The 27,037-nt window shown below is 44.8% G+C and overlaps 3 protein-coding genes across 3 annotated transcripts; all 3 read right to left on the minus strand.

Moving 5' to 3' along the window:
* Positions 1-451: 451 nt before the first annotated feature.
* On the minus strand, positions 452-9,997 carry atn1 (atrophin 1). The gene is made up of 9 exons (XM_041941878.1): positions 9,971-9,997; positions 9,377-9,478; positions 8,883-9,002; positions 5,839-8,687; positions 5,454-5,664; positions 3,805-5,311; positions 2,623-2,790; positions 2,306-2,486; positions 452-989 (listed from the first exon to the last, which is right to left on the minus strand). The coding sequence occupies exons 1-9, from the start codon at positions 9,995-9,997 to the stop codon at positions 956-958; spliced, it is 5,199 nt and encodes a 1,732-aa protein (XP_041797812.1). The 3' UTR covers positions 452-955.
* Positions 9,998-14,942: 4,945 nt separating this feature from the next.
* LOC121610087 (gamma-enolase-like) lies at positions 14,943-19,859 on the minus strand. The gene is made up of 13 exons (XM_041942013.1): positions 19,831-19,859; positions 19,109-19,194; positions 18,785-18,880; positions 18,560-18,618; positions 18,386-18,455; positions 18,144-18,277; positions 17,837-18,059; positions 17,558-17,755; positions 16,845-16,921; positions 16,467-16,591; positions 16,246-16,354; positions 15,724-15,782; positions 14,943-15,533 (listed from the first exon to the last, which is right to left on the minus strand). The coding sequence occupies exons 2-13, from the start codon at positions 19,191-19,193 to the stop codon at positions 15,464-15,466; spliced, it is 1,305 nt and encodes a 434-aa protein (XP_041797947.1). The 5' UTR covers position 19,194; positions 19,831-19,859; the 3' UTR covers positions 14,943-15,463.
* Positions 19,860-21,035: 1,176 nt separating this feature from the next.
* On the minus strand, positions 21,036-26,698 carry mlf2 (myeloid leukemia factor 2). Its single transcript, XM_041942087.1, has 8 exons — positions 26,398-26,698; positions 24,888-24,999; positions 24,741-24,776; positions 24,133-24,186; positions 23,866-23,994; positions 23,422-23,581; positions 23,013-23,227; positions 21,036-21,964 (listed from the first exon to the last, which is right to left on the minus strand). Exons 1-7 carry the CDS (start codon positions 26,439-26,441, stop codon positions 23,016-23,018), a joined length of 747 nt encoding a protein of 248 aa, XP_041798021.1. The 5' UTR covers positions 26,442-26,698; the 3' UTR covers positions 21,036-21,964; positions 23,013-23,015.
* Positions 26,699-27,037: the final 339 nt, after the last annotated feature.

Below are 27,037 nucleotides of genomic sequence, written 5' to 3' on the forward strand. Positions count from 1 at the left end.
AAGAGAGGAGGAGGAGGAGGAGGAGGAGGAGGGACGGGCCGACAGAGAGAAAGAGGGGGAGTCAGAAAAAGAGAAGGGGGGGAGGGGGAGGAGAGTGAGGAATTTGATATGCTTTGTGCATGAGTGACTTGTATAAAACAAAGAGAGGGCAAATAGTCTGAATGTATGTGAGAGGGGAGAAAATAGTGCACACATGAATAGGCAAGAGACTAGCAAAAAAAGATTATAATTTATTTCCAGATTTTTTTGCCTTCATTTGCATCTTGTTTCACAAGGTAAATTGAAAATAAAAAATAAAAATAAAAACCGACTGCCATACCATGAAAATGTAAAAAAATAATACAAATAATATGTACTGTATATATAATTATATCATTATCAACAAACAGACAACATTAATCATAATAACAATACTATTGATCATAAACATAACATAACACTAAATTGCTGGTCTCATGCATATAGAACACCCCTCAGATACAAAAGAGGGGGGAGTTACTAAAAATAGAACCAAAAGTTCCACCAGTTCAGAATAAGCGCCTAGCTACATGCAATGACATAAAAGAGACTCATGTACACATTCCTTCTGGCATCAAGTATTTTACACATACTGTACTTCACTATTGTCGCCCCCATCTAATATACTGTACAGAGCACGATACAAAACAGGACTGGAGTTTGAGAACATTATGCAGGGAAGCGCTGGAGTCTGGACCTTCAACGTGGTGCAGTTAGCAGGGACTGTGTGCAACATTTTCACGCCCTCCTCCCTCTTTTGTTAATCCTTCGAAATCTTCTTGTTTTCCTCAGTGAATTTCCTGTCCATTAGTCCAGCTTTTGTTTTGAGTCTTTGTTCCTTCATTGTTTTCAGTGCTTTTGTTTTTGCGTTATTCGTTTCACTTTGCACACATTCTCCCTCGGTTTTCTCCATGCCGCTCTTCGTCGTGCCCCTCCCTCACAGGGTCTTGTCACTTTCTTTCTTCAGGTGACTAAAAAGGTTAAAGGAGAAGCCACGTTAGAGTGCAATTTCATGTTTGGACAGATGTCACAGCTAACGTTGGGGTTCAGTTTTTATCAATTGCAGGTTAATGCTTTTGCTCCCAAAACAACGCCTGTTTGGGATACATTTTAAAAGCTTTCTTTAAATATAGAGATTGCATTTTACAGGATTCCAATATATAAGTACAAGTAAGATGTACATTTTTTGACACTTATGGGTGAAGATAACATCCTCTGTTCCATACAACCGAGCTACCTTTTACAGCTGAGATGCATCAGAATTTTCCCAGCTTTCTACCTACTTTTTTCTGTGATGGGCCAGCCAATTGTAACCACTGTTTGTGGACATGCCCAAGACTGCCAAATGCCAGTTGTGATGGGCATTTCAAAAAAGAGACATCATCAATTAATCAAAAAAAAAAAACAAAAAACAATTAACAGATGAATGGACAATTTAAACAATTGTTAGTGGCAACCAGTACACAAATAGAGGGAAGATTAGGGGGTGTTGCCAACCTGCTCATTAGCAAAATGATCAAAATGCATCTTCTTTTTTTGACCTGCCATCCCACCTCTCTATCGCCTGGCAACAGAGAGTGCAGCAGCAGAGGGCTTGTTTAGTTGAATATGTTGGTCTAGTCATCCTGACTCAGAGATCCTTTTTCTGACGGAGGTTTGCGTAAGTTAGAATCTAAGGCGGCGACCACGGCTCTGAAACATCAGCAGCCTACCTGTGCTGCGTGTTGATAAATCCACGACACTGTCCGTGGTGCTGAAGCAGCAGATGGATTTGTAATTGCGCCTTCTTCTCTCAGTCCGCCCCTCTGTTAGTTTCAGATGTATACTATAAATACTCAATTCTTTGCTTTGTAGTAGCCTATACACTCTGTAGAATAGTGTCACCTTCATGATCAAAGTGACACGTAGCAACATTAAGTCACAGAAGAGCGAGAGGATCATAGAGACACACTGCTGCCTGTAGTATTTCTACAATAATCCTACAATATTTCTATGATCATTCAGTAACATCTGTGCTGCTGAAAATACACCCGAGAACAAAACACCTCTGTACAAAATTAAATCAGAGGAAACGTGACTACAGAAATAGCTTTTACTATAAATTTGGTGTAACAATGTCCTTTGAGAGGTGTAGATGGGTGCGTGTTGGCTGGGAGCAGGGGGTGCTCCCATTGGACCATTCCCCCTGTTAAAAACTGAAAAAATCACCAACTGGTTGCAACCTTACAGAAACATTCAATCTGCATTGATTGTGTCAGTCAACAATGGACACACACAGCGTCTGTACCTGTAATACTCGTCCTGGGTGAGGGAGTGGTGGTGATGGTGATGGATCCACTGTTGTTCCAGGGCCAGTCTCTGGATCTGCAGCTCTGCGCTCTGGGCCTGCTGCATGGCCTGGAGCTGATGGGCTGCTGACATGGGGCCAGTGAGGGAGGACGGCTGGGGCAGGTCACGGAAAGGAGCACCTGTAAACGAAACAAAGAAGAAAGAGGGGAAGCAAGGAAAACAGCACTGACGTCAGTCATCGTCATCATATTCAAAAAATCTTTTCATAAACTGTCAGCACTGTGGAGGTTTTAGAGAAAGAAACTGAGCAAGTACATGGACGAGGAGCCTTCTCCTCACCGAACAGCTGTTGGCGGAGCACCTCGCTGTCAGTGAGGGGGTGAGCCAGGATGGGGGTGCCTAGTGTGGCTCCTGGGTAAGGGAGGCGTGCTAAAGGAGACCCCGACGCCAACGGGTCCATCAGGGGGTGAACCCCGCCCGTCGCTGGATGCCAGTGATGTAGTAGGAAATACAGGATATATTAAATAAGAATCAAAGCATTGAATTCAAAACAAAGCACACAGCATGAGAAGGAATTAATGCTACATTTAATTGATTCCAGATTCCTGGTAACAAACAGCTAAAGACAGTTAAATAAAGTCACAGAAGTCTGGATGCAGGATGCAACATTCATGCAATATAATTAAAATAACTTTGTTCAAGTGGCCCATAAACGCAGCGTGAGAATAACAATACTTTTTATCTTCACAAAACTTTAATGACTATATATATATTGATAAATGGAAAACAGTGTTCCTTGACACACATGTTAATGTGCCATGTGTAACATCTCACCATTCTGCCTAGTGTAAATGTGAAATGTAAATAGTAATATGTAAATTTATTATGTTTAAGTTTTTTCAGAGAGACGAAAGGCTTCTCTTGCTTTTCATACATGTTCTGCTCATTGGTGTTACTAAACTGAGATCTCAATGCTGAACTACACTAAACAAAAATGATTTATATTGGAGTTAAAAGAAGGAGGCCGGTGTTATTCTTACTGTCCACAGCTCTCATGAAAAGACCAAAACCAAAAGTGTATTCCTCCATCACAAAATGCTACAGAAGCTATAAAACTTTTTTTAAAAATGGTTCATAAATATATAGTTTGATTTTTAAAAAGAGGCCCTGTAGTCATTATCAAGCATTGTAGTTGTAGTTAGCAAATGTAATCCACAAAGAGGAGTAAATGGTGCATTTGTTTTGGATTATTTTCAGTGAATAAAGACACATTTGGTGTGTTTGGTTGATTCAAAATAAACTACAGAGTTCATCTTAAAGAAGGGACACGTCATCCAGTGCAACAGTGTGGCTCTTAGATTAATTTTAAATATTTTTTGAACGATGATGGAGGTCTACGATCTATAGAAAATTGCAACCTTGATCCTTTAATCTTTCAGTACACACTCCCGTTTAGTTCATACCAGTAATGACAGCATTGTTAGTAGCAGTGGGTACCTGTGTCTTGCTGGTGCAGGTGAAGATGTGAGTGGATGTGTGAATGCTGGTGATGATGAGGCGTCACGTTTAACATCTGAAGACGCCCCAGATTCTCTCCTGCACCTCCTCCACCCGTTCCTCCTCCACTTCCCCCTCCTCCTCCTCCGCCTCCACCACTTCCTCCCCTTTCTCTCTCCCTTTCTCTTTCTCGCTCTCTGTCCCCAAAGGCCGGCAAAGTTGCTCTGTCTCTCTCCCTCTCCCGCTCCCTTTCTCCACTCCTGTCTCGCTCGTACGAGGCAGGAGAGCGAGTGGGAGTAGGGTAGCTCTCAGGAGGAGCAGCTGGAGCAGGGGCTGGTGGCAGATGAGAGGACAGGGAGCTGGGAAAAGAAGAATGGGGGACTGGGTGATGAAGTGAGGTGGCGTTGGAGGTCGGTGGAGCAGGTGCAGGAGGAGCTGGGGGAGGAGCAGCAGGGCCTGGTGGGGCTGGAGGGGCAGTCGGTGGTGCAGATGACGGGTGAGAGGGGAGAGAGGGTGGAAGGAGAGATGAAGGGGGTGGATTGGACAGGGACTGAGGGGCAGGAGGGTTGGGAGGTCGAGTTACTGGTGCCAGAGTTGGGTTCTGGAGGTGTGGGGGGCCAGCGGGAGCTGGGGGAGGAGGAGTGCCATAGAGTGACACCTCATTAGGTCCCACTGCACCTCCTCCAAGGAGCAGGGAGTGTGCATGCGCTTGGGCATTGGCATGGACATGATGTGAATGAGAGTGAGCAAGGGCCAGAGCTGCAGGATCAGGTATGGACCCTGGTGGGTAAACCCGCTCATCGCTCTTAAATTCAAATCCTGGCTTTATTCGATCCCGATGTGCAGCCATAGCATGCGGGAAACCAACTCCTCCTAACCCTGTGCCCCCAATCCCTCCAGGTATGGGGCCTCCTGCAACCCCAGCATGGCCTCCAACCCCTGGACCCCCTTCAAGGCTGCCACCATACAAAAAGCCCAAGATGGCAGCAGCTGTAGCTGCATCAGTAGGCAGATGATGTGGGTGGCCTAGAGCATGATTCTGGAACTGAGGAAGGAAGAATGAGGGATGGACGTGGGGGTGGCCATGGTGAACTTGTGGGTGGTGTGTCTGTGCACGACCTCCTGCCCCAAGCGGCGACATCGCATGAGGGCGAGCATACTCGCTCAGGGTTCTCAGCGCTGGGGTGTCAGGGCCCAGATATGGACCTCCTAAACCTATTCCCAGGGCTCCCTGAGGGCCAACTACTGTTGTTGCCCCACCCATGGATGGCAGAAGGAGGGAGTGGGGGATAGAGTGAGCGAGGGTGGGGTGGAGATGGTGTGCCGGAGGAAGGTGAGCATGCGGGTGTGAGGGATGATGCTGTGGATGAGGGGCAGGGTGGGAGACAGAGTTGCCCGAAGAAGACGAGGAAGAAGAAGAAGGATCGAGGATAATGGAAGATGAGGAGGGGAAGAAGAGAGAGGAGCCCTGGCGACCCCCTCCAGCGGCGTTGACATCCTTCTGCTGCTGCAGAGAAAACAGTAAAAGACAGTAAATCACATCTGCCCTGATCTGCTTTACTCCCCACCCATTAAAGTGATCAATTTAATCTACATCAAATCCATTAAATCTGACACGCTAGATAATTATCACACTCAAATGTGCACACCTGTAGGTGTCGATCCAGTTCCCTCTCACGCTCCCTCTCTCGTTCCCTCTCTTTTTCTCTTAGGTCTCTGGCCCGCTGCTCCACCTCCCTGCGCGCCCTTTCAATCACCTCATTCCTCTTCTTCCAAAGTTTGGAGCCGTCCAACGGGACGAAGAGGACATCGCTGCGGGCACAGGAGTTCCCACTGCCACGGTCAAGGACCTTGTGAAACCTGGACACGAGTGACACAGCAGTGTAGTGCACCGTTATTACAACCATCACGTGTCAGAAGCACCATCGTTAACAGACACCATTACTGTTAATTACATCCGATCACATAAAGAGGGACTGAACAGAGCGACACATTGACAGTCTTAAATAGGATGACGATGCCACTTTGACTTACCGTGCTGACTGGCTGGCGTGGATGGGAATGTCCACAGGTTTGGGTTCAGGAGAGGGGCTCCTCAACACGGGTGGTGGGCTTTCACTGTCTTCCCTGTCTTCTATTGGTTCCTCTTTGATAACAGGTGTGGGAAGAGGGCCTGAATCCAAGTGTCCATCTCCACCAGGGAGTGAAGAACCAGGAGCAGGGGCTGAAATGCTGTTGTTGTTGGCTGAGTTACTAAGAGGTGGAGGTCCTTTTGAGACAGTTTGAGGCGAGAGTGATTGCGAATTGGTATTGCTGCTATTGGGCACGTTACTGTTGCTATTGCTGTTGGCCAAGTTACTGCCACTGTTTCCATTGGAGTGGTACGTTCCACTGAATGGAGGGTGGCTGTTCAAAGTGCCATGAAAAGGGGAGGGGCGACATCCAGGTGAACAGCTGGATGATACACCTGGCCCAGGAAGTGGCATGTTGGGCCCAGAGGAGGAGCCAGGGGGAAAAGATGAGAAGCCTCCCATCTGATTTGTGGATGGGCTGGGTAATGGAGATAAGGGTGTTGGAGGAGTCTGGGTGGAGGACTGGTAGTGTGGGGGACGTACATTGGGTGCCATACCTGATGGGGGTGGCTGGTTATGGGAGGTTTGAGGTGGGGGTAGAGGAGGCTGAGGTGGTGGTGGGGGATAAGTAGCATTCGGAGGGTGACCATGATGGCTGGAAGAGGAGGAAGGAGAGAGTGCAGGAGGCTGATTTGAGCCGCCACGATTTTGGTACAGAGCAGACTCTCGCAGGTTTGAGTCTCTGTCTCTGTCTCTTGGCCCGGACTGGTAGTGGGGGTGAGGTGGGTGGGCATGATGGGTTCCTCCAGGCCCTGAATACTCTCGTCCTATGTTTGGAGTCACCCCAGGGGGGCTGAGGTACTCTCGATTTGTGCCACTGGAAGGAGGTGCACCAGCGGGAAAGTCTTTTCCTCCAGTGGATGGATATTCTCTGTGAAAGTGGTCTGCTCCAGAGGAGGGGGTTTGTGCCTGGTCCATGGGAGGAGGGAAGTCTCGGTTGGTTGAGTTTGGGGGATGTGGGTGGGGGTGTGGGGGCAGAGAGGAATGGGAAGGGTGACTGGGGTTGTTTTGGGGTGATGCAGGTGGATCTCGGTTCAGCATGGGGGTGACAGGAAGCCCGCTGGTTGAACTTGGGGGGTTTCCCTGCGGGATGGAGTTGTTGTTTGGGTTACTGTTGCCTACAACCTCTCTTGTCTGGCCCCCAAACTCACCCCATCTGCCTCCATCTTTGTCTCTGGGATGCCCCCCTCCAGTTCCGTTGGGGCCAAAGTCTCTACTCTGGTTTTGGTTTGGCAGAGGAAACTCCCTCCCTGCATCCCGTTCCCTTTCCCTTTCTCGTTCCCTGTCTCTGAAAGCCGGACCAAAGTCTCTTCTTTCAGGACCCAAGTTAGGTCCATCTCTCCCAGAAGCTTGGAACTCCCGGTTCTGACCCACTGAAAGACCCCCAAAATCCCTGCCTTGGATGCTGTTGGACCCAGTGATCCCACCACAAGTACTATTACTATTACCCCCACTACTATTGTTACTGCTATTGCCAATGGGAGCTGAGAACTCCCTGTTGATCTCCCTCCCCCCACACTCCCCCCTCACTCCCCTCTCCCTCTCTCCTGCAGCCCCCCTCTCTCTGTCCCCTCCCCCTCCAGCGTACCTGGGAAGGTACTCCCTGTGGGGGTGGGGGTGAGGATGGGGGAGGTAAGAGGGGTGGGAGGAGGAGTGGCGAGAGGACGGAGGGTTGTAAACAGAGGGAAGTTGCTGCTGCTGCACTGGGGGCTGGTGCTGTGGTTGGTGTGGGTGGTGGTTTCCAGGGTAACGGGTGTAGGCCCAGCTGCCCTGGCAACCAGTTGCTGTGCCACCCTGCCAGCTGGTGGAGCTGTAGTGGTGAGGGTGGGTGGAGGGTTGGGTCTGAGGCTGGGACTGGGACTGTGGCTGTGGGCCTGTCTGTGGCAACAGTGAAGGAGGAGTGGACTGAGGCTTGTCCAGGAGTTTGTCTGCCTTTTCTATTTTGTCTCTTTCTGTCTTAACCTCAGCAGGCAGGTTTTGTCCCCCGAGCTCCAGGGGCTTCAGGGCAGGTGGAGGAGGAAGAGGAGGGGGCAAAGAGTGGGGAAGGTTGGGGCTGTTGTGGGAAAAATCTCCTCCCGAGATCGCTGTCTTGGTCACACACTGAGTGCTGGCTTTGGAATTCATTCTGTTGCCACTGAGTGCACCATCGACGCTGGTCGGTCCACCATACTCAACTTTACACATCAATTTGGAGTCCAGGGAGAAATAGGACTTCCTCCCACTATTGCTGTCATTTGATGAATCCCCTGCTCCACGCAGAGAGGGAGTCAGACCAGAGGAAGAGCATGGAGTGGAGGGGGGCTTAAGAGATGGACAGTCTTCAATTCGTGCATCCACATCACGCTTTTCTCCATCTCCACAGGACTCCTCCCCTCTCCCCTCTCGTAGCGCCCTCCTATCCTCTCCTGCCACCTTCCCCGCTCCTCCCTCCTTGCCTTTCTCCCGCTCCCTCTCTCCTTGCTTTGGTGAGTCGGGGCCATCAGAGTCAGAGTCCAGGCTACCCAAAGGGGAAGCAGAGAGACTCGGGGATGAGGAACGATTGTCCTGGTCTATATCCCGCCCACTGCTCAGACTACTGCTGCTATTGGCCAGGCTCCCTACAACTGAACTCCTACTGCCCTGGGATTGGCCATCTTCGTTGTCACTCTCACGGGATTGGCTGGCAACTGAGGTTGGAGGTGGGACAGTGGAAGGAGCCGAGCTGTCAGTCGAGTGTGTTGATGTTGGAGGGTTTGGGGCAGAGGCCGAATCCTGACAAGAAAAGAGCATTTGTGGAGGAGGCAAAAATTAAATTCTGTGAAGGTGTTATTATTGGCTGTCTATATATTCATAGAAACAAAGAATATAAACTTGTAATAGCTTCGACAGTGCCTTTTAGATGATTTAGCAGAATCAAAGCTTTATAATTAGTCTTTATATAACAGGTTGATGAAATGTAACACAAACCTGAACTTTCTGCCTCTTTGGAGGAGACACAAGTTCCTCCCCCTCACTCTCTGATGAATCATGCCCTTGTGATCTGCGACTGAAGCGATTTCCAGCCAATTCCTCACCAGCACCTCTTTGCTAAAACAAATCAAGACTTTTAATTCTGTGGTGATGCCTTTGAATCCCTAACATGTCTATGACTGCTTTTAGAACAAAGCCACGCTTGCATGCATTCATGCACACACACACACACAACATCAGTGTCAAACATGAAACATCAAAGATTTAAAGGTGCTAAGCTGCAAGACACACTATCGAACAATACTGACACTGCAAGGGTATGTCTGTGGCAATCATACTGATGACTCATAGACAGCACACACACACACACACACACACACACACACAATTCAATACAAAGAGACGGTTCCTTATTCGTCATGACTCTGGGACTTGCATGCACACACATAAACTTATGGCCAAACAACGAAAAAGAAGAAGTAAGCGCTAACCGTCTGTCTATCACTGCGTTCAGGCCGAGTGGGGCTGGGGTGCGGGCGTCTGCCCCTTCTCTCCTCACTTGCCCCCCGCCGTCGCCCACTGCGCATGGGCATCTGCAAAACCCAAAGTCCAGCAGAAGGGGGCAATATGGAATGGGGGGGGGGGGGATTACATGTTAAAACAAGGCAGAGTTACATGAATAAGGAAATGCACAGAGAGGAAAAAGGAGATGTGTTGATTACAAAGCCAAAAGAATGTCATGTTCGTTCAATTCAAGGTGGAATGTTGCAAGGGCAAAAACAAGTGAGGAACAAGAATAAAAAGGAGAGGGAGGTGAAGAGAAGAACAAGGTATAATAGAGAAAAGGCAGAAGGACACAGAGGGAGAAAATGTAAGCAGAGGAAAGAGTAAAATATAAAGGTGGAATCCCACAACCAAATAAATAATTTACATCTTAGTCATTGTGGTTATTTTGAAATACTATCACATCATGAACTAATTATGATGTAGCCATACTTCCAACTGCACTACATACAGTATAAGAATGAGGCAGGTATGCAACCCCTGACATCACTGTGAAAAACAGACGTAGGCCGCACTCATACCGATTCTTTGTGTGTCCTTGTTTTCATTATTTCTTCTTTAAAACGTCCATTTTACAACACAAGCCATTGCAGCATCTGAACTGGTTCCTGTTGCTCACTGACTGGGTTGTGTGTTACACCATGAGAGCTACCAAACCTGTAAAGAAGCATAAACAAAGAAGGCGTTATTCAGTCTCTATCTGCATGGAAATCCTACAGAGAATTCAAAGCCTTGCTTAAGAACATCAGTCCATGTACGGCTGCAATAATGAGCAATGTCGCTTGCTATCTGCACCGAGTGTGGAGTTCAAGAATTTGTGACATTACGAAAACATCTGAGTTTAAAACTTCAAAAGCTCTGTTACAATATTTAAGTTCCCAGCATGCTTCACACTGTATTAGCACAACTGCTTTCCACTGAAAACAGTTTCCTCTCCGCCTTCTGTCTAAACCACAGCAGCAAGAACCCACAGGCACAATAGGTTAACCCACTCACACTAACAGAATGCACTGGTTTGGGTTTAGTATAATTGTGTGCTATGACATTGAAACAACCAATAATAAGAGCAGAGCAGAAAAGGCACTGATTGGTAGACTGCATTTTGGATAGCAGTCTGCAGAAGACTCCAGCAAACATCTTGGGACTATGGGGCCACACCCCCCTCCTTCCACCTTCACCACAACGGCCCAAACCCACAGCCACTTGTGGTTAACCCACATGACCTGGTTATGGCCGGCAGAATCACATGCTTATTTATCCAGCCAGCCAGCCATTAGGGAAATGCACAATATCAAGATCCTTTATCCGTTTGTGTGTGCCTGACAACATAGGTGGACTACTTTGCAAGGCCTCATTTAATCCATTCATTCATGTACCACTATGACGAAAAAAATGTCTCATGTATATTGAATGAGGATATAAATAGTGCACACCACTGGCTGAAAAAAGGATATATTTGGCCAAGAGTTAGTAGAGCTAATGCACACTCTGCTATGCAGCCAATAAATACAGTAGCTACACACTGATTTTTGCGTGTGTCAAAGCGGACATGCTCCTGTAAATCCTGTAGCTGCTCCACTACACATGGCTATGCATTAATTATTAGTGCATGCTGCAGTGACTGATTCAGTCAAGAGTAAAACCTTAACAGTCACAATCACTGTTCACACTTCATATGCATAAAAGATAGAACATGTATTTATAGACAATGATGCATATGTGCAATCGGCCTAATTAACGTATGACAAAGTTTATCACACTGGACTGGAAAACATTTATTGCCCAGTGGGTTACTGTATACATCATGCATCTCAGTTACAGGTGGCAGCTGCTGGCCTGTCTGTGGTCCACTGGCAGGTCCATGGCCATGGTCAGTAAACAACTAGGACGCAAACACATCACCAACATATAATACACCACCATTAACATCACCAGTCTCTCTGCATGCTCACGCACCAACACACACGCGAGCATACGCACACAGCACATGCACTATCAACAAATTGACCACTGCATGTGATGCAAAGCAGCAGCATGCAGTTGCTTTGCTTACATCACCAGCGAGCGGGCACCGCAACGACTCTTTCTTCTTTCTTCCTGCGAATGTTATTGATACACATGCAGAGGAGACCGGCCAAAGCCGCTGTGCCGCCTGCCTCAGACTTCCCCGGCGGAACACAGTCCACCTCCGACGGAGAGAGTCGTGTTCAGCAGCACATACATGTTCACAATCAGAATGGATGCCTGTGCAATGCTGTTTCTAGACGCTGCACATCTTAAAAGAAAGATGATATGGAATGGCGAATCATAGCATTTCGCACCGGCTCTCCCTTCCCTCTCCTCGCTGGAATGTGGGTGCGCGTCGTGCACTCTATTAACATTAATTCACCGGGACATAATTCAGCCGTAACGCAGGAGTATGCTGATAATTAACGCACAAAGGGAAAAAAGGGAGGGAGATCACAAACGTGGCCAACAGGAATAGCTCCAAACTGAGTATAAGCATCCATTTTTTCTTCTCCTTACCTATAATATCCAGCGATGCGTGCTCTCACTCTCACTCTCCCTTTCCTTTCTCTCCCTCTGTTTTGTCGTTTTATGTTGCGCGCTGACACGCACACCTCAGAGCCCAGGCGTCTGTCAACAGAGGCTTGTGCTGGCTCATATTGCAACGGGCTCCGATAATAACAATAATGCAGAAGAAATCTCTTTCTATTCGTTGCAGGAAAAAAAACAGGGGTGCCAAGTGAAGACTACAAATTGATGCGTACCCTCGCCTCTTCCCCACCCCCTTTCGCCCCCTTTTTCTTTTCTTTTTTTTGCCCCCCCTCCCTCTCCCACCCTACCTACTCCCCCTCTTCCTCTAAGACGACTTGCACTTTTTTTTAATACCCCTCTCCGGTCTTACAGTCACAATTTTTAGCGGAGGGGTGAGCCGGAGAGAGGGATGCACGTCGGGTGAGAGAAAGTGAGAGAAGAGAGGGCGTGATTTGCATGAGGAGAGAGGGGGAGGCTAGAAGAGGAGGAGGAGGAGAAGGAGGGAGTAGTGAGGCAGGGAGAAGGAGGAAGAGAGGCGCAGCGAGAGGGCCAAAACTCTGAAGAGGGAGGGGATCAAGAGGGAGGGTCTCTCTCTGTCTCTGTTGCCTAGTCCCTCCAGAGTCACCTTTACTGTATGGAGAGGCTCTGCTTCAGACTGAACTAACTCGCTGTGTGGTTTTATCTCGCGATGAACCCTGAGGAGGAAGAAACGTCCTGTAGGTCTTTGTTCTTTCAGGCCTCACTGAATCCAAGGCCAACAAGCTGAAAGGTGGACAAGCCAGAATCCAAATATATATATATACGTGTGTGTGTGTGTGTGTGTGTGTGTGTGTATATATATATATATATATATATATATATATATATGTGTGTGTGTGTGTGTGTGTGTGTGTGTGCGTGTGTGTATAATTATGTGGGCATTTTAGGGACAATGTCAGCAACTTAACAAAGAAGCTCCAACTCGTTTTCTCGTCTGGAATAATTAAACAATTAAGAAATGGACAATTAAATCGTGCCCTGTGTTGTGTTATGTGTCTGTCCAGCAGCTCCCTGTCCGTCTGTCCGTCTGTCTGTCTGACTGGGAAAAGCTTGCAGCGGTGTGTCCAGTCAAGCGGCTCTGCAGACCTCCTCCTCCCCTCCCTCCCCTCCGCTCCGCTGCTGTCGTTCTCTCCCTCTCTCCCCTTCACGCAGCCCCCTGTCCCGTCTCCTATTGTGTGGTAACCATGGCAACCCGGCCGGAGACTGTACCCGGTGCGCCTGCGCGGCTCCAGCCTTCCTTCATCATCATCACCAGCAGCCCGGCACGACAGGAAGAGAGCGCTTCGTTGCGCTCGCACTCCCTCTGCTGCCCATCTTGCGCAACGACCGGCGCGTGCGGCGGATCTGCAACCGCGCGACGTTGCAATGTGGCGACAGCTGGGGGGGCGGGGGATGAGCTAGGAAGCAAGGTCGACAGAGCCAGGCTGTCTTTGCGTAAAGACTAAAACCCCAGTCAGAGATCGTGGGCGGCACGACGGTTGTTCTCAACTTTCTTTGTTAACGCAGGTTTTCTTCATCGGGATCTGTGCGCGTTAAGCGCGTCATTTGACTCTTCTTCCGCACAAAATGGAAAGCTCGCGCGCCGCCTACTTCAGTCAAGAGGAACAGGTTGTTATGATTATGAAGAATGTGAAAATTATTACAGCAAAAAGCAACAGTGTCACGGCAAATAAGGCAGGAGAGGAGTGCTGGCAGTAAACGGCTCATCGTTATTTCCTGCGTGACACTTTCACGAGCTGTTAAACTTAAAGCTTGATACAGCATATTTCTACACTAAACTCAGGAACTGCATTTTAATCTGAAACTTTAGGGGACACTTTCATGGATTGGATATTGTCTAGTGTATGGATGATATGCTGTGTAAAATTTAAAGTGTTAATCCATGAAGCAAACAGGGTGGTCAGATGATTTTTTGCATCACAAACTGAATGCGTGTATGTCCCCGTGGTGGAAAACCAACGCGATGCATACAGTTTGTGCTGCTGCAATTACACGGCCCCATTCAGTGACATTTGGCCTATTAATGTATATATTTTACATATATATATGTGAAACAGTAATCCTATAACATTTTAAGAATGCTAAAATTGTGCAATGTGTGAGCAGCTGAAAATTTACTGTCTCACAATAAAGTATTTAAAAATGTTCTTTGTTTCTCGTTTTGGCTCACTTTTACTTTCTCAGTGTGAGAGAAGCAAGATGCACAATACAAGGACCCTGGACCTGGAACACCTTAATGGAATGCAGCCATTATGACACCTGTGCCTTTCCTGCTATGCTGTGAAAAAAGCCTGTCGTGGATTTCACAGCAGGTGTTTTGCCTTTGACAGCAGACTATATCCTGTATTTTGTATTGTGGCTTTAATGGACAGCTGCATGTACAAACAGATTGTTCCTGGCACATATTTTTGTTCTTGTCATCCTGCAGATGCATGAGAGGTTCGCATAATGGAACTATCCAAGCACATTTCTGCAAGAAAAAAAAATCTTTCTAAATTCCTGCAGAATATTCAGATGATTCCTCTTGAGTTCCTGCAGGATTTATATTGAATCCCTGTTGGCTCTCTTCTAAATTCCTAAAGGATTCCTTCATGATTATTTGAAGGATCCTACAGAAAATGATCATCTGTACACTGTGGGATAATATTCTTGGAGAATTTTACCCTTTTTTTTGCACAATTCTTTTTTTTATGTAAGCTATGTCAAACAACTGCTGTGAGATCATGTTTAGTGTGACCTGAAGAGCAACAAGCTGAATGCTTATACTCTCTGAAGAGCACTGCAGAGGTAGTTTTCTGGTTTTCAGCCATGTTTAATTCAGTTATAAGCAAGAGAGGAGATAAATGGCACAGCAGAGCCTCTCCTTTAAACACACAAACATAGCGCTTTGGTTCGAGTTAACATGAATCAGGTTTCTTTATTAAGCTTAGCCTCAGACAGACAAAGTAACAGATGCAATTGTGTGGCAAGCTGCGGAGTGTTCACATCAAAAACAACATGAGGAACAGGAGTAAGAGGAAACGACAGGGCACGAAATATCCAAACACTTCTGCAGTGGGACAGAAGGAGACAGCCAGAGGGATCAGGAAAGAGGAAGAAACTAACAAGTGCATCAGGGGAGGTGCTCATCTGCTGAGAGGTGAAACACTGATCTTTCCTCCAGGCTTTGCTCAGGCTTTGCTGCAACCAGCTGTAGTCAATTAAGTCACTCACTCGCTGAAGCGCCAGGTCAACAGCTACAGTGCATTATCTGCATTTTTAGTTATTTTAAAACTAATTGGTCTAAATGCTTTTAAGTGTGTTTTAGTGTGTTTACAGCTTTACTGAAACAAGTGTCATTATTTCATTACTATGTGTGTGTCAGGGAAATATTACATGATTTGTATATATTCTTAATTCTTGTGTTTTTTTTGTGCCACTGCTACCGGTGCTGGCACTCAAAGGGCACTGGGGTTGCGAAAGTTGTGCCCAGCAAAGCGGGCCTGGTCACCCAACTCTTCCTCGATCCTGAGAGGAAGCAGAGTTGAGGAAGAAAAGAGAGAGAAAAGCAGAGCAGGCAGATGAATGTGAGAGAGGCGGGTGAAACAAAGGGGGAAAGAAGAAGAGAAATATAAAAGTGGCGTAAGTGGTATAAGTGATGTTTACATGTATTTCTCTACACACACACACGTATAGAAATCATGTTATGAATACAAACCTCATGAGCTGGTTGTATTTGGCCAGACGTTCTGATCGACAGGGAGCTCCAGTCTTGATCTGAAGGGAGACAAAAATACAAAGAATCACAGAGAGGCTGCATTATTACCAACACCTGCAGACAGCAACTAACAGCTATTTTCACTTCTTTTGAGTGCTTTTTTTATGTATATAAATCATGAAGTCTGTAAAATGTCAAAAATAATGGCATCTACTTCTTAATTTGTATGTTATGATTTTTAGACTGACCAGTGCCACCAAACCAAAAGTATTCACATTACATAGAGAAGCCATGTGCTTGCTTCTGTAATAATAGTATGTTAAAGCAATAATCTGCAAATATTTGGTATGTTTCTCTTGATATCTGTTGTTACAACTACAATACACAGTTATTTTGGAGCTTATAGCTTGAAAAATTGCAGTGCTTAAGTTGCAATGACAAAAATATAGGATTCTACAGGCAAGTAAATTGGGAATGGAGAATGGGCGACCCTTCTCATTGTGTTGCGTGTGTGCGCGTTACCTGTCCAGTGCAGAGACCAACCACCAGGTCAGCTATAAAAGTGTCCTCTGTTTCTCCTGAGCGGTGGCTCACCATCACACCCCAGCCGTTCTCCTGGGCCAGCTTACACCTGAGGGGCAGGAGCAGTTTAACTATGATGCATGCTCTCACATGCAGGCACATGCACAGACATGAGTGCCTGCTGTATGTCTGCGCATCCAATACACACAAAATCAACTCACGCCTTGATGGCCTCCATAACAGAGCCAATCTGATTGACTTTGAGCAGCAGGCAGTTGCAGGCCTTGTCCTCCACGGCGCGCTGTATCCTGCGTGGGTTAGTGACCGTCAGATCGTCTCCAACCACCTGCACAATTTATACAACAAAGTACAGACATATCGAAGTGCATTTTGTTGTTCACAGTAATATCAGGTCCATACAGCTCTGAAAGTGTTACCTTTGTTGTCACTTCATGCACATGTATCCATAAATAAATGACAATAAAGGTCCAGTGTGTAGGATTTCGTGACATCTAGTGGTGAGGTTGCAGATTACAACCAACTGAATGCCCCCTGGTTTTGACCATTATAGTGGTGAAATACTCAGTGTGATATCTCACCTGGATGCCCACTGAGGCTGTGAACTGTGACCAAGCAGGCCAGTCGTCCTGGTCAAAAGGATCCTCGATAGACACCACTGATAGAAAGAGAGGGGGGTAAGATCATTCATTCGCATAAGTCTGATATTACTTCCTGCTCTGAAAACCACTAATTTTATCCATTACTCGCCTACAAGTCAGAGCACCGGTGACATTGCCTGTGAGGGTTCTAATGAGGGTATTGTCTCAAGATGCACGTACATTTCACACACATGCACACACGCACTTGCCCACACAAGCAGAAGCACACCATTGGCAGGGTAAAGAGCCACATCAGAGTAGGTCCCTGCTTGCCAAATGTGCGCTGTAGCGCATAATTAAAACCTCTTTAACAGGCCGAGTGTCAGTAGGAGAGACTGGGCTGTGGAGACATCGAGCTCTCTTGTTCTCCTAGTTTATCTGTCCAAGAGGTGATGAAAGAAATATGGCAATTGTAGAAATATGAAAAATAGGCTGGTGTGTCCAGCTACTGATAGAAGTTCAATTGGCTATTAGCTCTGGCGTTAACACTTCCATGAGCCTGCGTGATCTGTGGAAATCAATACATTTCCCTTGTTTTAAAGGACCACGATGAATGGGAGTTGCCCACATTGTGTTCTTTATGTAAAACAAAGTGTTTGTTTGACACATTTCAGGGCTGAAACCTGACACACAAACTCACACACATCACACACCTGGGTAGTTGTTAATGAAGCCCTGGTAGATGCCGGCCAGCTCGACAGCACTGATGTTGCGGGCCGCGTTGGGCGGAGACTTAAAGTCCAGGTCGTACTTGCCCTCAATGAAAAACTCTGAAGCAGCGACATCCATCCCTATCACCACTTTGTCTGTGAATCCAGCCTTCTCAATAGCCGTCTTTATCAGCTCCAGGGCTGACGGAGAGAAACAGAGAGACTGAAGGTAAGATCACAGGAAATAAAGAGAAGGATGATCTATGTTGTGGCTGTGCTTACCTTCACTGTTCTCTTGTATATTAGGGGCAAACCCTCCTTCATCTCCCACATTTGTAGCATCCTGACCATATTTCTCCTTGATGACACCCCTCAGTGTCTGGTAGAGCTCTGCCCCCACACGCAGAGCATCACGGAAAGACTCCGCCCCTACAGGAAGTACCATGAACTCCTGCATAGCCAGCCTGTTACCGGCGTGGGAACCACCGTTGATCACATTAAAAGCCTGAGTGGGGCACAGATAAGGGAGATGAGATTGTGCTTGGGCTTTTGCGTTCAGAAGAAGCACATTTTTTGCACAAGGACTCACAGGAACTGGGAGGACCAACTCTCTGTTTCCTGCTAGGTCAGCAATGTGACGGTACAGGGGGACACCTTTCTCTGCTGCGCCAGCTTTGCATATGGCCAGTGATACTCCAAGAATAGAATTGGCCCCAAACTTAGCTGGGAGAGACACAGACGCTGTCACACAACGCACAGTGGCCACTGGTGCGGAAACATGCCATTGCACATATATGTCATCACAATACATGAGATGTGAACGAGGCTTACATTTGTTGTCGGTGCCGTCCAGTTCGATCATCATGCTGTCCAGTTTGTCCTGCTCCAACACGCTGATTCCCTGACAGACAAACAAAATGTCGCTTGCCTAGTAGTTCTGCATTCTTCACCATAATGTTTAGTCCTTTCTGCTTAAAATGGATCAAATTCTGCACTGCTACTCACAGACTGAATGAGGGCAGGTCCAAGAGTGTCATTTATGTGACCAACAGCTTTGGTTACACCTGAAACATCAGGAGAGAAGGAGCTATTTAGAGCCACGGAAGACTAATACTGTCAGATCACATTTATGTCACAAAACCACATAAGAAGATCCTCAAAGCATAAGCAGAGACAAAGACAAGAGACAGAAGCACAGACGATACATCTCACTGTGCAGTTCATGTTCACCTTTGCCCTTGTAGCGAGTCTTGTCTCCATCCCGGAGCTCCAGAGCCTCGTAGATGCCAGTGGATGCGCCGCTGGGCACAGCAGCCCTGAACAGACCTGGGATGGAGAAAAGAGGATTGGCGGGGGAGGTAGAGGTACATGATTAGGGGTTAAAGGTTGAGGAGGAGGTGAGAGGGGTGGAAAACATGAAGGCAAGCTTGTGTCAATACAACCTTGGGATTTTTGGAGGTCTGGATTAGACTAGGTGCACTGTCAATCCCATCATCATGCAAAAACACAGATACAGTATGTGAGTGATGGTATTTAATAAATTTGTTTTTCAACCTTTGCCAGTATGCAGATCTACTTCCACAGTTGGATTTCCCCTGGAGTCTAGGATCTCCCTGGCAACAATATTCACTATAGACATCCTGTAAAAAACGAAGAAACCGTTTTATTTGTTTTATTTCATCATTTGTACTGTACGTAACAGCTGGGTGCTCATACTCATATCTAACAATCATTCGATCTCATTTTGATTCAAAAACAGGATGATCGTGAATGAGGGAATCGGCGTAGAGACACAGATGCGTATGAAAATATCAAACGTAATAAAAAAACATCTCGTAATGGCTAACAGCGACGTTGAGGTGCCTCAATTTCACATTAGTCACAAGGACTTCACACCCCTTTTGCTCTTCCTCTCATGCACACACACTGTGATGATAGTGATGCGCCTTAGGGATGGAAAGCTGTGGAAAAAATGCTCCCTAGGAAGATGCTGCCACACACATACACCCACACCCACAAACGCACAGAGAAGGAAACATAAATCAAAAGCTAATAATGCATACCTATTTATGGATCTACTGTCAACCTGTTCCGGACCACAAGCCAGTTCAATTTTCTGTGCTGTTTCAGTCAGTGAATATGAATATGGACCAATGGACAGATGAGACGGTGAGAAGACACAGAGCAGGAGGAGACGAGGAGAAGGAGGAGGAGGATGGAGGAGGCTTAGAGGGATGGAGGGAATGAGGAAATAGATCAATCTTTTTAAATGTTACCTGCAGCGTGTTTGAAGCCTGGTGGAGAAAGTGAGCAAATGTGGGCGAATGAGAGGGAGAGACAGAGGGACGGGGAGGTGGGAGGAGAAGGGGTGAAAACATATGACACACAGGGGGGAGGGGGAGCATGTGAGTCATTGGAAGACGCAGAGAGGAGGGGAGGGAATGAAAATGGAAAAGGAGAAAGAAGAGGGATAGAATAGAATAGCAAAGGTTGCATGTGTTTATTTTGTCGGAGTGAAGACGCAGGAAAATAAAATGTCTGAGGGGAAGCAAGACGTGTTGTGATTTGCACTGTAATCTCTGTGGGTATAAAAATTAAGTGTATAAAAATAAAGTTGCCTTTAGAAGGATGGCTCCATTTCTCAATGGAGATTTTTTGAATTGCACATGGTAGAATACAGATAATAATTATGTTCCTGACTTCAGACAAGTCCTGTCATTTGTTTGCTCCATACATCGGCTAACTAGCTTCAGCAGCACGCATGACAAGTGTGCAAATGTTGTCCCACCAAACCGCTAACATGAAAAGGTGATTTGTGGTTGCTTGCAAATACAGGCGGTGCTGTCATCCTGCAAAGAATGTCAGAACTAGCTGAAACGTAAGGCTTTGATGAGATGCGACAATGAAAGATGAGGAGAGTACATCTAAGCAAAGGCGGATGCACAAAATGAGCTGCCTGGTTGGAGGACTTTACTAATGACAAGGATTAAAGGAGACAAGAAGACAGGTAGACAGGTGACAAGAACAGTACATGCTGGGGGGAGGATGTGCATTTAAAAATAGTTGTGGATGTAATTAAAGATACAGCGAGCACAGACGGAAGCAGGCAGGGAGCCGGCTATGGGAGTGATTTGTCAAAAGAGAGAATGGTTTCCATTGGCTGCTCCACTTGTGTGCTCCATCTGGATGTCACATGACCTGCAGACATGGTGGCACTGGGAAGGAGCATATGAACACAAGTGCATGCAGTGGGTGAATAATATATAGATGGATTTGTTGCTCAAAAGAGAACATCTTTGCATATTGTGCAGCTGCAGAGAACCAGTGAGTCTACATACAATCAGGAGGAGGAAAAAGAACCTAGACTGACTGATTTCCCTGCATATACTGACTGGTTTCAAGCTGTATGTTGTGCAATTCCCGTATTTTACAAAACACATAGATGCAATCAGACACAACCACAATAGAGACAAATTTTGTAATTATCTAACAATGTTTAATGAACTTTTATTTAGTTAATTAGTTAACAGTATACAATTCAATTCACTGACACACTAGTGTCTTCACAAACATAAAACGGACTGTACAGCAGATGTACTGTATACTGTAGCACTTGAGTGCAGTGGGTGAAAACACATGTCAAGTTTTGAGAATGAGTATATATAAAGTGAGTGCAGTTATACCCATGTTTAGACAAGGGTGCCGCTGTGTGTGTGTGTGTGTGTGTGTGTGTGTGTCTGTTGAGTGGAACAGTAGAGAAGAACTGTAAATGTAACTATCAAGTGTGTGTGTGTGTGTATGTATATGTGTGTGTGCAGTGGGGAAATAAGTATTCAATATGTCAACATTTTCTTCATTAAACATATTTCTAATGCAGCTATTCACACAAAATGAAGACCAGATATTGGTTTTAACCCAATAAAACTACACAGATAAAGAAATCCTAACATTCACGTATGCAGAATAAAGTGGAATGACTGAGGAAAAAAGTATTAAACACAGTAAGAAAAAGCACTATAGTGTGTGCTAATTAGATGGTCAGTGATGTCGGTAGGTTAGTACCTCTGAATACAAGTAAACAAATCATGTGACCAAGCTGTCATTTGTCACGTTTCTTATGGATTAGATTGTTAGGATTTCTGTACATGTGCAGCTTTACTGAGTTAATACCAATGTCTGCTCTCACTTTGATGTGAAGAGCTGCATTGTAAAAATGTTTAAGGAAAAACATGTTAACGTGTTGAATACTTCTGTCCCCCACTGCATGTTGTTCATGGAAAGACAGTCCAGTCATATCAAACATTTACGACGGGCAATTGTGATGATCCTCAACTTCCGTCTTTAGCGTGGTTCACAGCATCGGGGAAATCTTCCCTCAACTCCTTCCGTCTGGTGGTCCAAGTGTGATACCTGCAGCGACAGTCAACCAAGGCACCAGTGTTTACCATGACGGAAAGGCAGGGGGAATCATCAGAGCTTTCATTCAACAACTGAATATTCTGTTTTAACACAATATGAAACATAGTTAGTCCATCCAAAATGGTGAGACACACCCAACAACAGCCTGTTTAGCAGTTCGGGGATTAGAAAACAGCTTGCGTCAAAATTCAGACAGTATGAATTGAGTTAACAATGGGACAGCTGTTACAACCCAGATCTACAAATCAACAAAACGTGAGTGCATTGGTACAGATGGATGACAAGCTGATGATGTGCATATTTCCTACTCTTGTGTTAACATTATAGCGCTACTATTCAACAGACATCCATCACACAATCTGACATGCTTTAAAGGTGTTAGTATTCAGTGATACAGTTCATTACATGCATCACATACAGTGAAAGACGCAATGAACATGCAAGATCACTTATTGTACAGTATATAGGAGCCTCATAGTACAAATTTTGAGCAAAGCTTACCAGTATTATATATTATATAGTGTTGACCTAACCTGTTTTTAGATGTTTAAGAATCTCTGAAACCAGAATAAAAGCCACAAGCTCTATTTCAGTGGCGCAACTGTGTAAAACTGATCAACCAATGAAATGAAGATCCTAATGTAAAACACTTGCTATTAATGCTTTAGTTAAAACCTAAGAATCTAGCATAAGTTAAGTGAAATTCACTCAGGAAATTATAGATTGATTGAAATTTGAGAATTTAAAAAATCTGACACATTGGCCTACAATTACATGTTTATAATCATTAACATTTTTGCTTTGAATGTCTTAAATTTGCTTTTTGAGCAACTGTAGCCAACAAATGTTCTGATCAGTACATTTTATAGTGAAAAAGAAACTGTCAGTGCTCAATACGGAATTGTGACAATAATGCTAAAAATAGCACAAAAATATATATGGAAGATAACAGCCAAAGCCAACGGATTGGTATGTGTAAAACTCAAATACAAATTAAGAGCAAACCCACCAGCTGTGAATACCCATGGCTCTCTCTTACCTCTCACCAGTCGTAACGTGGACGGGTGTGGGGCTGACGGTGTCTGGGTGACTCATGCCGATGGCCTGGTGGGGACGTTGAGCTGGGAGGAGCAGTAAGGGCCAGCTGCTGGCCTCCTGCCCGTCGATCTCGGCCGTATTCAATCGCCCGGGCATTCGGGGAAACATATCTTCCTGCTTCCCTCCTCCACTCCTCATCAAACGCTGCAGCGTCATCTGGTGGGAACGGTGGGCAAGTTGTTAAGTGACGCAAATAACATATATCTACTGCCACTGCAGCATTATTAACTGTGAGGCACTTAAATAACATTACTTTTATATCTTGTTTCAAATTGTTGTTTTGATATTTAAAGTTTTGGCAGAGATGAATGCCCCCTCCTCCCATCAATCTTTCTGGCTCAATAACCTACTCTCATCAAGGTTAATGAAGTCTTGTCGTTCCTCGCGGTCTCCAGTGCGGCGATTTCGTGAACGTTCCATTATGTGTGCACGATCCCCAATGTGGTGGCCGATGGCAAGACGCTCGACGCCGCTCTCGCTGTCCCTCATGGACTGCCGTGTCTCACGGATCTGAAGTGACAGCAGCTCAGCTCACTAAAACAAGTGGATGCTCTGCACTCTGGATGAACTCAGAGCAAAATGTTTTTCTGACAACTATGATATTTATACTGTACATGATCTATTTATTGTCACTACAATTACTGGTGATTTCATGTGTTAATGAGGCCAGAAGGCCACAGTCACGCCTGGACTAACAAAGCATGAAGGTTACATATCCAGTCAGGCTTGCTCTTGGAGATTGAGGAAAGTAATTATGTACTATAATCATTTCAACAACTGTTAGTTCTTCTCACCCCTCCTGGGCCTGTTCTTGTTTCACTGGTCTGCTGATAAACTTCAGGAGCCCCTGAGTCTGAGGAGGAGTAGGAGATCACTGTTGAAGAGGAAAACGTCTGACAGTTTGGTGAACCGGACATTCTTTCCTATAAGAAGAAAATGATAAGAAGAAAATGATAAAAAGTAAATAGAAGGTCAGATGGATGGCACAGTTCAGACACAGGTTTCATTCATAAGGACAACTACTTTCTGTTTAAGGGAAACTGGTTGACAGAGCTACTCACCATATTTCCCATTATTTCTCCCATCATTCCAAACATATCCATGAACCCTCCGCCCTGCAGAAATAAATTAAAGGAGAGCTTTTAAAGTCTCGTTTGATGAAACATCAAGTATAAACAGAGCGGCACGCCTCAAAAACAACAGTGCTCCTTGTCAGTTCAGTGCAACTGGGGTCATTCAGCCCCACAGCCTTACTTTCAGAGCAAAAAGATGAATTAGACACACTTTTTTTTATGGCAAAGACGCAATTCCTGGAATCATATTCTTGAATGACAATGCAAAACTGGTTACTCGTTTGTTCAGTAATCACTGAATTCTGGTGATAAGGTGAAAAAAAAGACAAACACAGATTCAAGAACATATTGTGTACTCGTATTTTCTAAACTCATTGTCCGTACACTTTTGGGCTATTTCACATCCTTAGTCTGGTTCATTTAATCAAAGCAGAATACCTGTTTCACACAGAACTGTGCTTTCCACCTAAAGCTCTTTTTGATGACACATTCAAGTCATTTCATTGTACGTGTGTAATGTGCAATATTAAAAGACATTTTTAAACAAATACATTCTATATATCTTTCAGCTATTGAAGAAGGTTATAGTTACTCACCATTCCCATCATGCCAAACGGGGCCAATGGACCAGCCTAGAAGAAAATATACAACTTAAACTCAAAAACCTCAAAAATACAAACGACCTAATGCGGATACCAAACACACGAAACACATGAATAAAGTCCATCAACACTGACAATTACCTGTCTGCGTGGTGCACGATGTGGCTGCATCTGGGGGGCGAGGGCAAAGGGGTCCATGCCAAATGGTCCAAACAGAGCCCTCATCTGCTGTCTGTGAGCTGCAAATGGATCCCTGGAAGAAATCACAGATTACAGTGAAAATGTTTGACTTCTTTTTTGAGAATTGACACGGTGTAGCTGGGTGTCTAGCTCAGAAGTGTATTTATTAATTCATTTATCAACGTTCACAGATTTAAGTCATAACTGAACCATTTTTAGAGGCGGTATTTTATTTTTAAAAGAGCTTGTATGACTGTGTTGAGGAAAAAAAGAGAATTTCTTTTGTTAAAGAAAAAATGGGTTTTGTAAAACATGTTAATCATCCTCAAAATGTCAAAAAAATGAAAAAGTATCACCAAAATATTAACTTTCACATTATATTAAACACAACCAGCAAAATCCTCACAAATTAAGAGGCATTTTACCTGGCAAATGACTTAAGCCATTAAGAAGTTATCAAAATGTTCGCAATTAATTTGTCAATTAACTCAATTAAGAAAATAACTATTCAACTCAAATCAAGTTGTCAGAAATTGAGTAAAATTTTCTATTTTTGTTTTACTTTCAGTAACATGGAATGGGCTCAAAAAAGACTTTATTGAGCTGCAATTATTAGTCAATCATTCAACGAGTCAATCAACAGAAAATAAATCGACAACTATTTTGATAACACTGTTAAACAAAAATGACAAATATTCGATATTTCCACCTTCTGAAATGTGAGCACTTGACGCTTTTTTGTCATACATGACAGCAAACTGAAGATCTTTGGGATTTGCACTAGAGAAAATAATAGATAGATTCATCTAAATGAAAATAATCATCAGGCTTTTTAACAATGGCAACATGCTTCTAACCCTGACTCTAAATATTGCTTTGAAGGTGCTGCTGCTAATGATGTGACAGGCTGTGAATACGCTACGGGCACACAGGACTCCCAAAGAGAGCAACTTAAGTTTCAATAGAACTGCATGAAGTCTATAAATTAATCCAGATTTACTCAGCCCTTTCAAACGAGCCAACGAACGTTCATTTATTTAGCAAAGGGCAGGATGGTCAGCAGTTTTCAGCTTCATGTATGTGTCATGTGGGGAATTCTCCTCTGGTATTATGTGAAGCTGTTCCAGTACCTTGACTAGAAAATCCAACTGCCACCTGCCATCAATAATATGTCAATCTTAAAGTTATTTGTGAAACAATGATACGTACGTTCTGATAAGTAGATATTTTAACGACTATTTGGTTAACCAAGTCCTGTTGAGCTCTGACAGCTTTTTTTTTTTTTGTTATTGTCTATCCAATATGGTGGACCACTGCAGGCCCCCACAGCTGGCTAGAGTAACGTTAGGTACCTGTTTAAGCCACAGTGAAAAAATATGACTCAGCGTGCCAGTAAGTACATTTTCTACCACTTAGGAAACACAGGGTGATAACGGTGTCTAAACAAAACTAAATTAATGTCAATACTTACATCATGTAGGGGTCGTCATCAACGTCATTCAAGAACCGAAACATGCTAGGTGATTTAACTCAGCTGGCTTATGCTAGCCAGCTAGCTAGGTAAACAGTCGTGTTTTTCGAGGATGAAATAGGATGACGGATTCAAACTCTTGTCAGGCTGAAATGGAGGACCTTTGACTAGCTCCGTCACGAAAACACTAAATCACTGCTACTGTTAATAAAAGTGACAGAGAGCTCAGCCTCACAAGATAGTAAATTCCAGAAATCTGGACCAAACATGAAAACGGAAGTCGGTCCTCTGACAAAGAGAAGCAACACTATCGTGAAGTTAGCATCAGCGCTAGCAACAGTGACTTCCGGCCTCAATATTTTTCAAATTAAAGTATTTCCCTAGAGGCTCTCATAGTAATCTTTTTTACAAAATGTTTGTTAGTTTGTAATAATTTGTTTGATTTCAAAATCATTTGGCAGTACTGTATGTACCATTTAAGCACAACATAATCTGAGTCAACCTCACCAGCCAAATATGTTCACACAAGGAATTTTCCTCTGCTTCTCCGTAGCAGTTCTCAGTGTAGATGAAAATACACACATAAACAAATAAAAGCAAATTTAAACATGATAGAAATATAAAATAGCTATTATGCAAG

Source organism: Chelmon rostratus, chromosome 8, assembly GCF_017976325.1.
Source record: "Chelmon rostratus isolate fCheRos1 chromosome 8, fCheRos1.pri, whole genome shotgun sequence".
Lineage (NCBI taxonomy): Eukaryota > Metazoa > Chordata > Actinopteri > Chaetodontiformes > Chaetodontidae > Chelmon > Chelmon rostratus.

Bases quoted from the DNA above. Each gene is read 5' to 3' on its own strand.
- mlf2 (XM_041942087.1), bottom strand. From the start codon at position 26,441: ATGTTTCGGTTCTTGAATGACGTTGATGACGACCCCTACATGAT. The intron at 24,187-24,740 runs GTGAGTAACTAT...TTATTTCTGCAG, and splicing joins CGTTTGGCATGATGGGAATG to GGCGGAGGGTTCATGGATAT. The intron at 23,582-23,865 runs GTGAGAAGAACT...CTGTCACTTCAG, and splicing joins CAAGAACAGGCCCAGGAGGG to ATCCGTGAGACACGGCAGTC.
- atn1 (XM_041941878.1), bottom strand. From the start codon at position 9,997: ATGAAAACAAGGACACACAAAGAATCG. The intron at 9,003-9,376 runs GTTAGCGCTTAC...GATTTGTTTTAG, and splicing joins AACGCAGTGATAGACAGACG to CAAAGAGGTGCTGGTGAGGA. The intron at 2,791-3,804 runs GTACCCACTGCT...ACTGGCATCCAG, and splicing joins CCTGCACCAGCAAGACACAG to CGACGGGCGGGGTTCACCCC.
- LOC121610087 (XM_041942013.1), bottom strand. From the start codon at position 19,193: ATGTCTATAGTGAATATTGTTGCCAGGGAGATCCTAGACTCCAGGGGA. The intron at 18,619-18,784 runs GTGAACATGAAC...CTGATGTTTCAG, and splicing joins GACTCGCTACAAGGGCAAAG to GTGTAACCAAAGCTGTTGGT. The intron at 16,355-16,466 runs GTGAGTTGATTT...CCTGCCCCTCAG, and splicing joins GTTATGGAGGCCATCAAGGC to GTGTAAGCTGGCCCAGGAGA.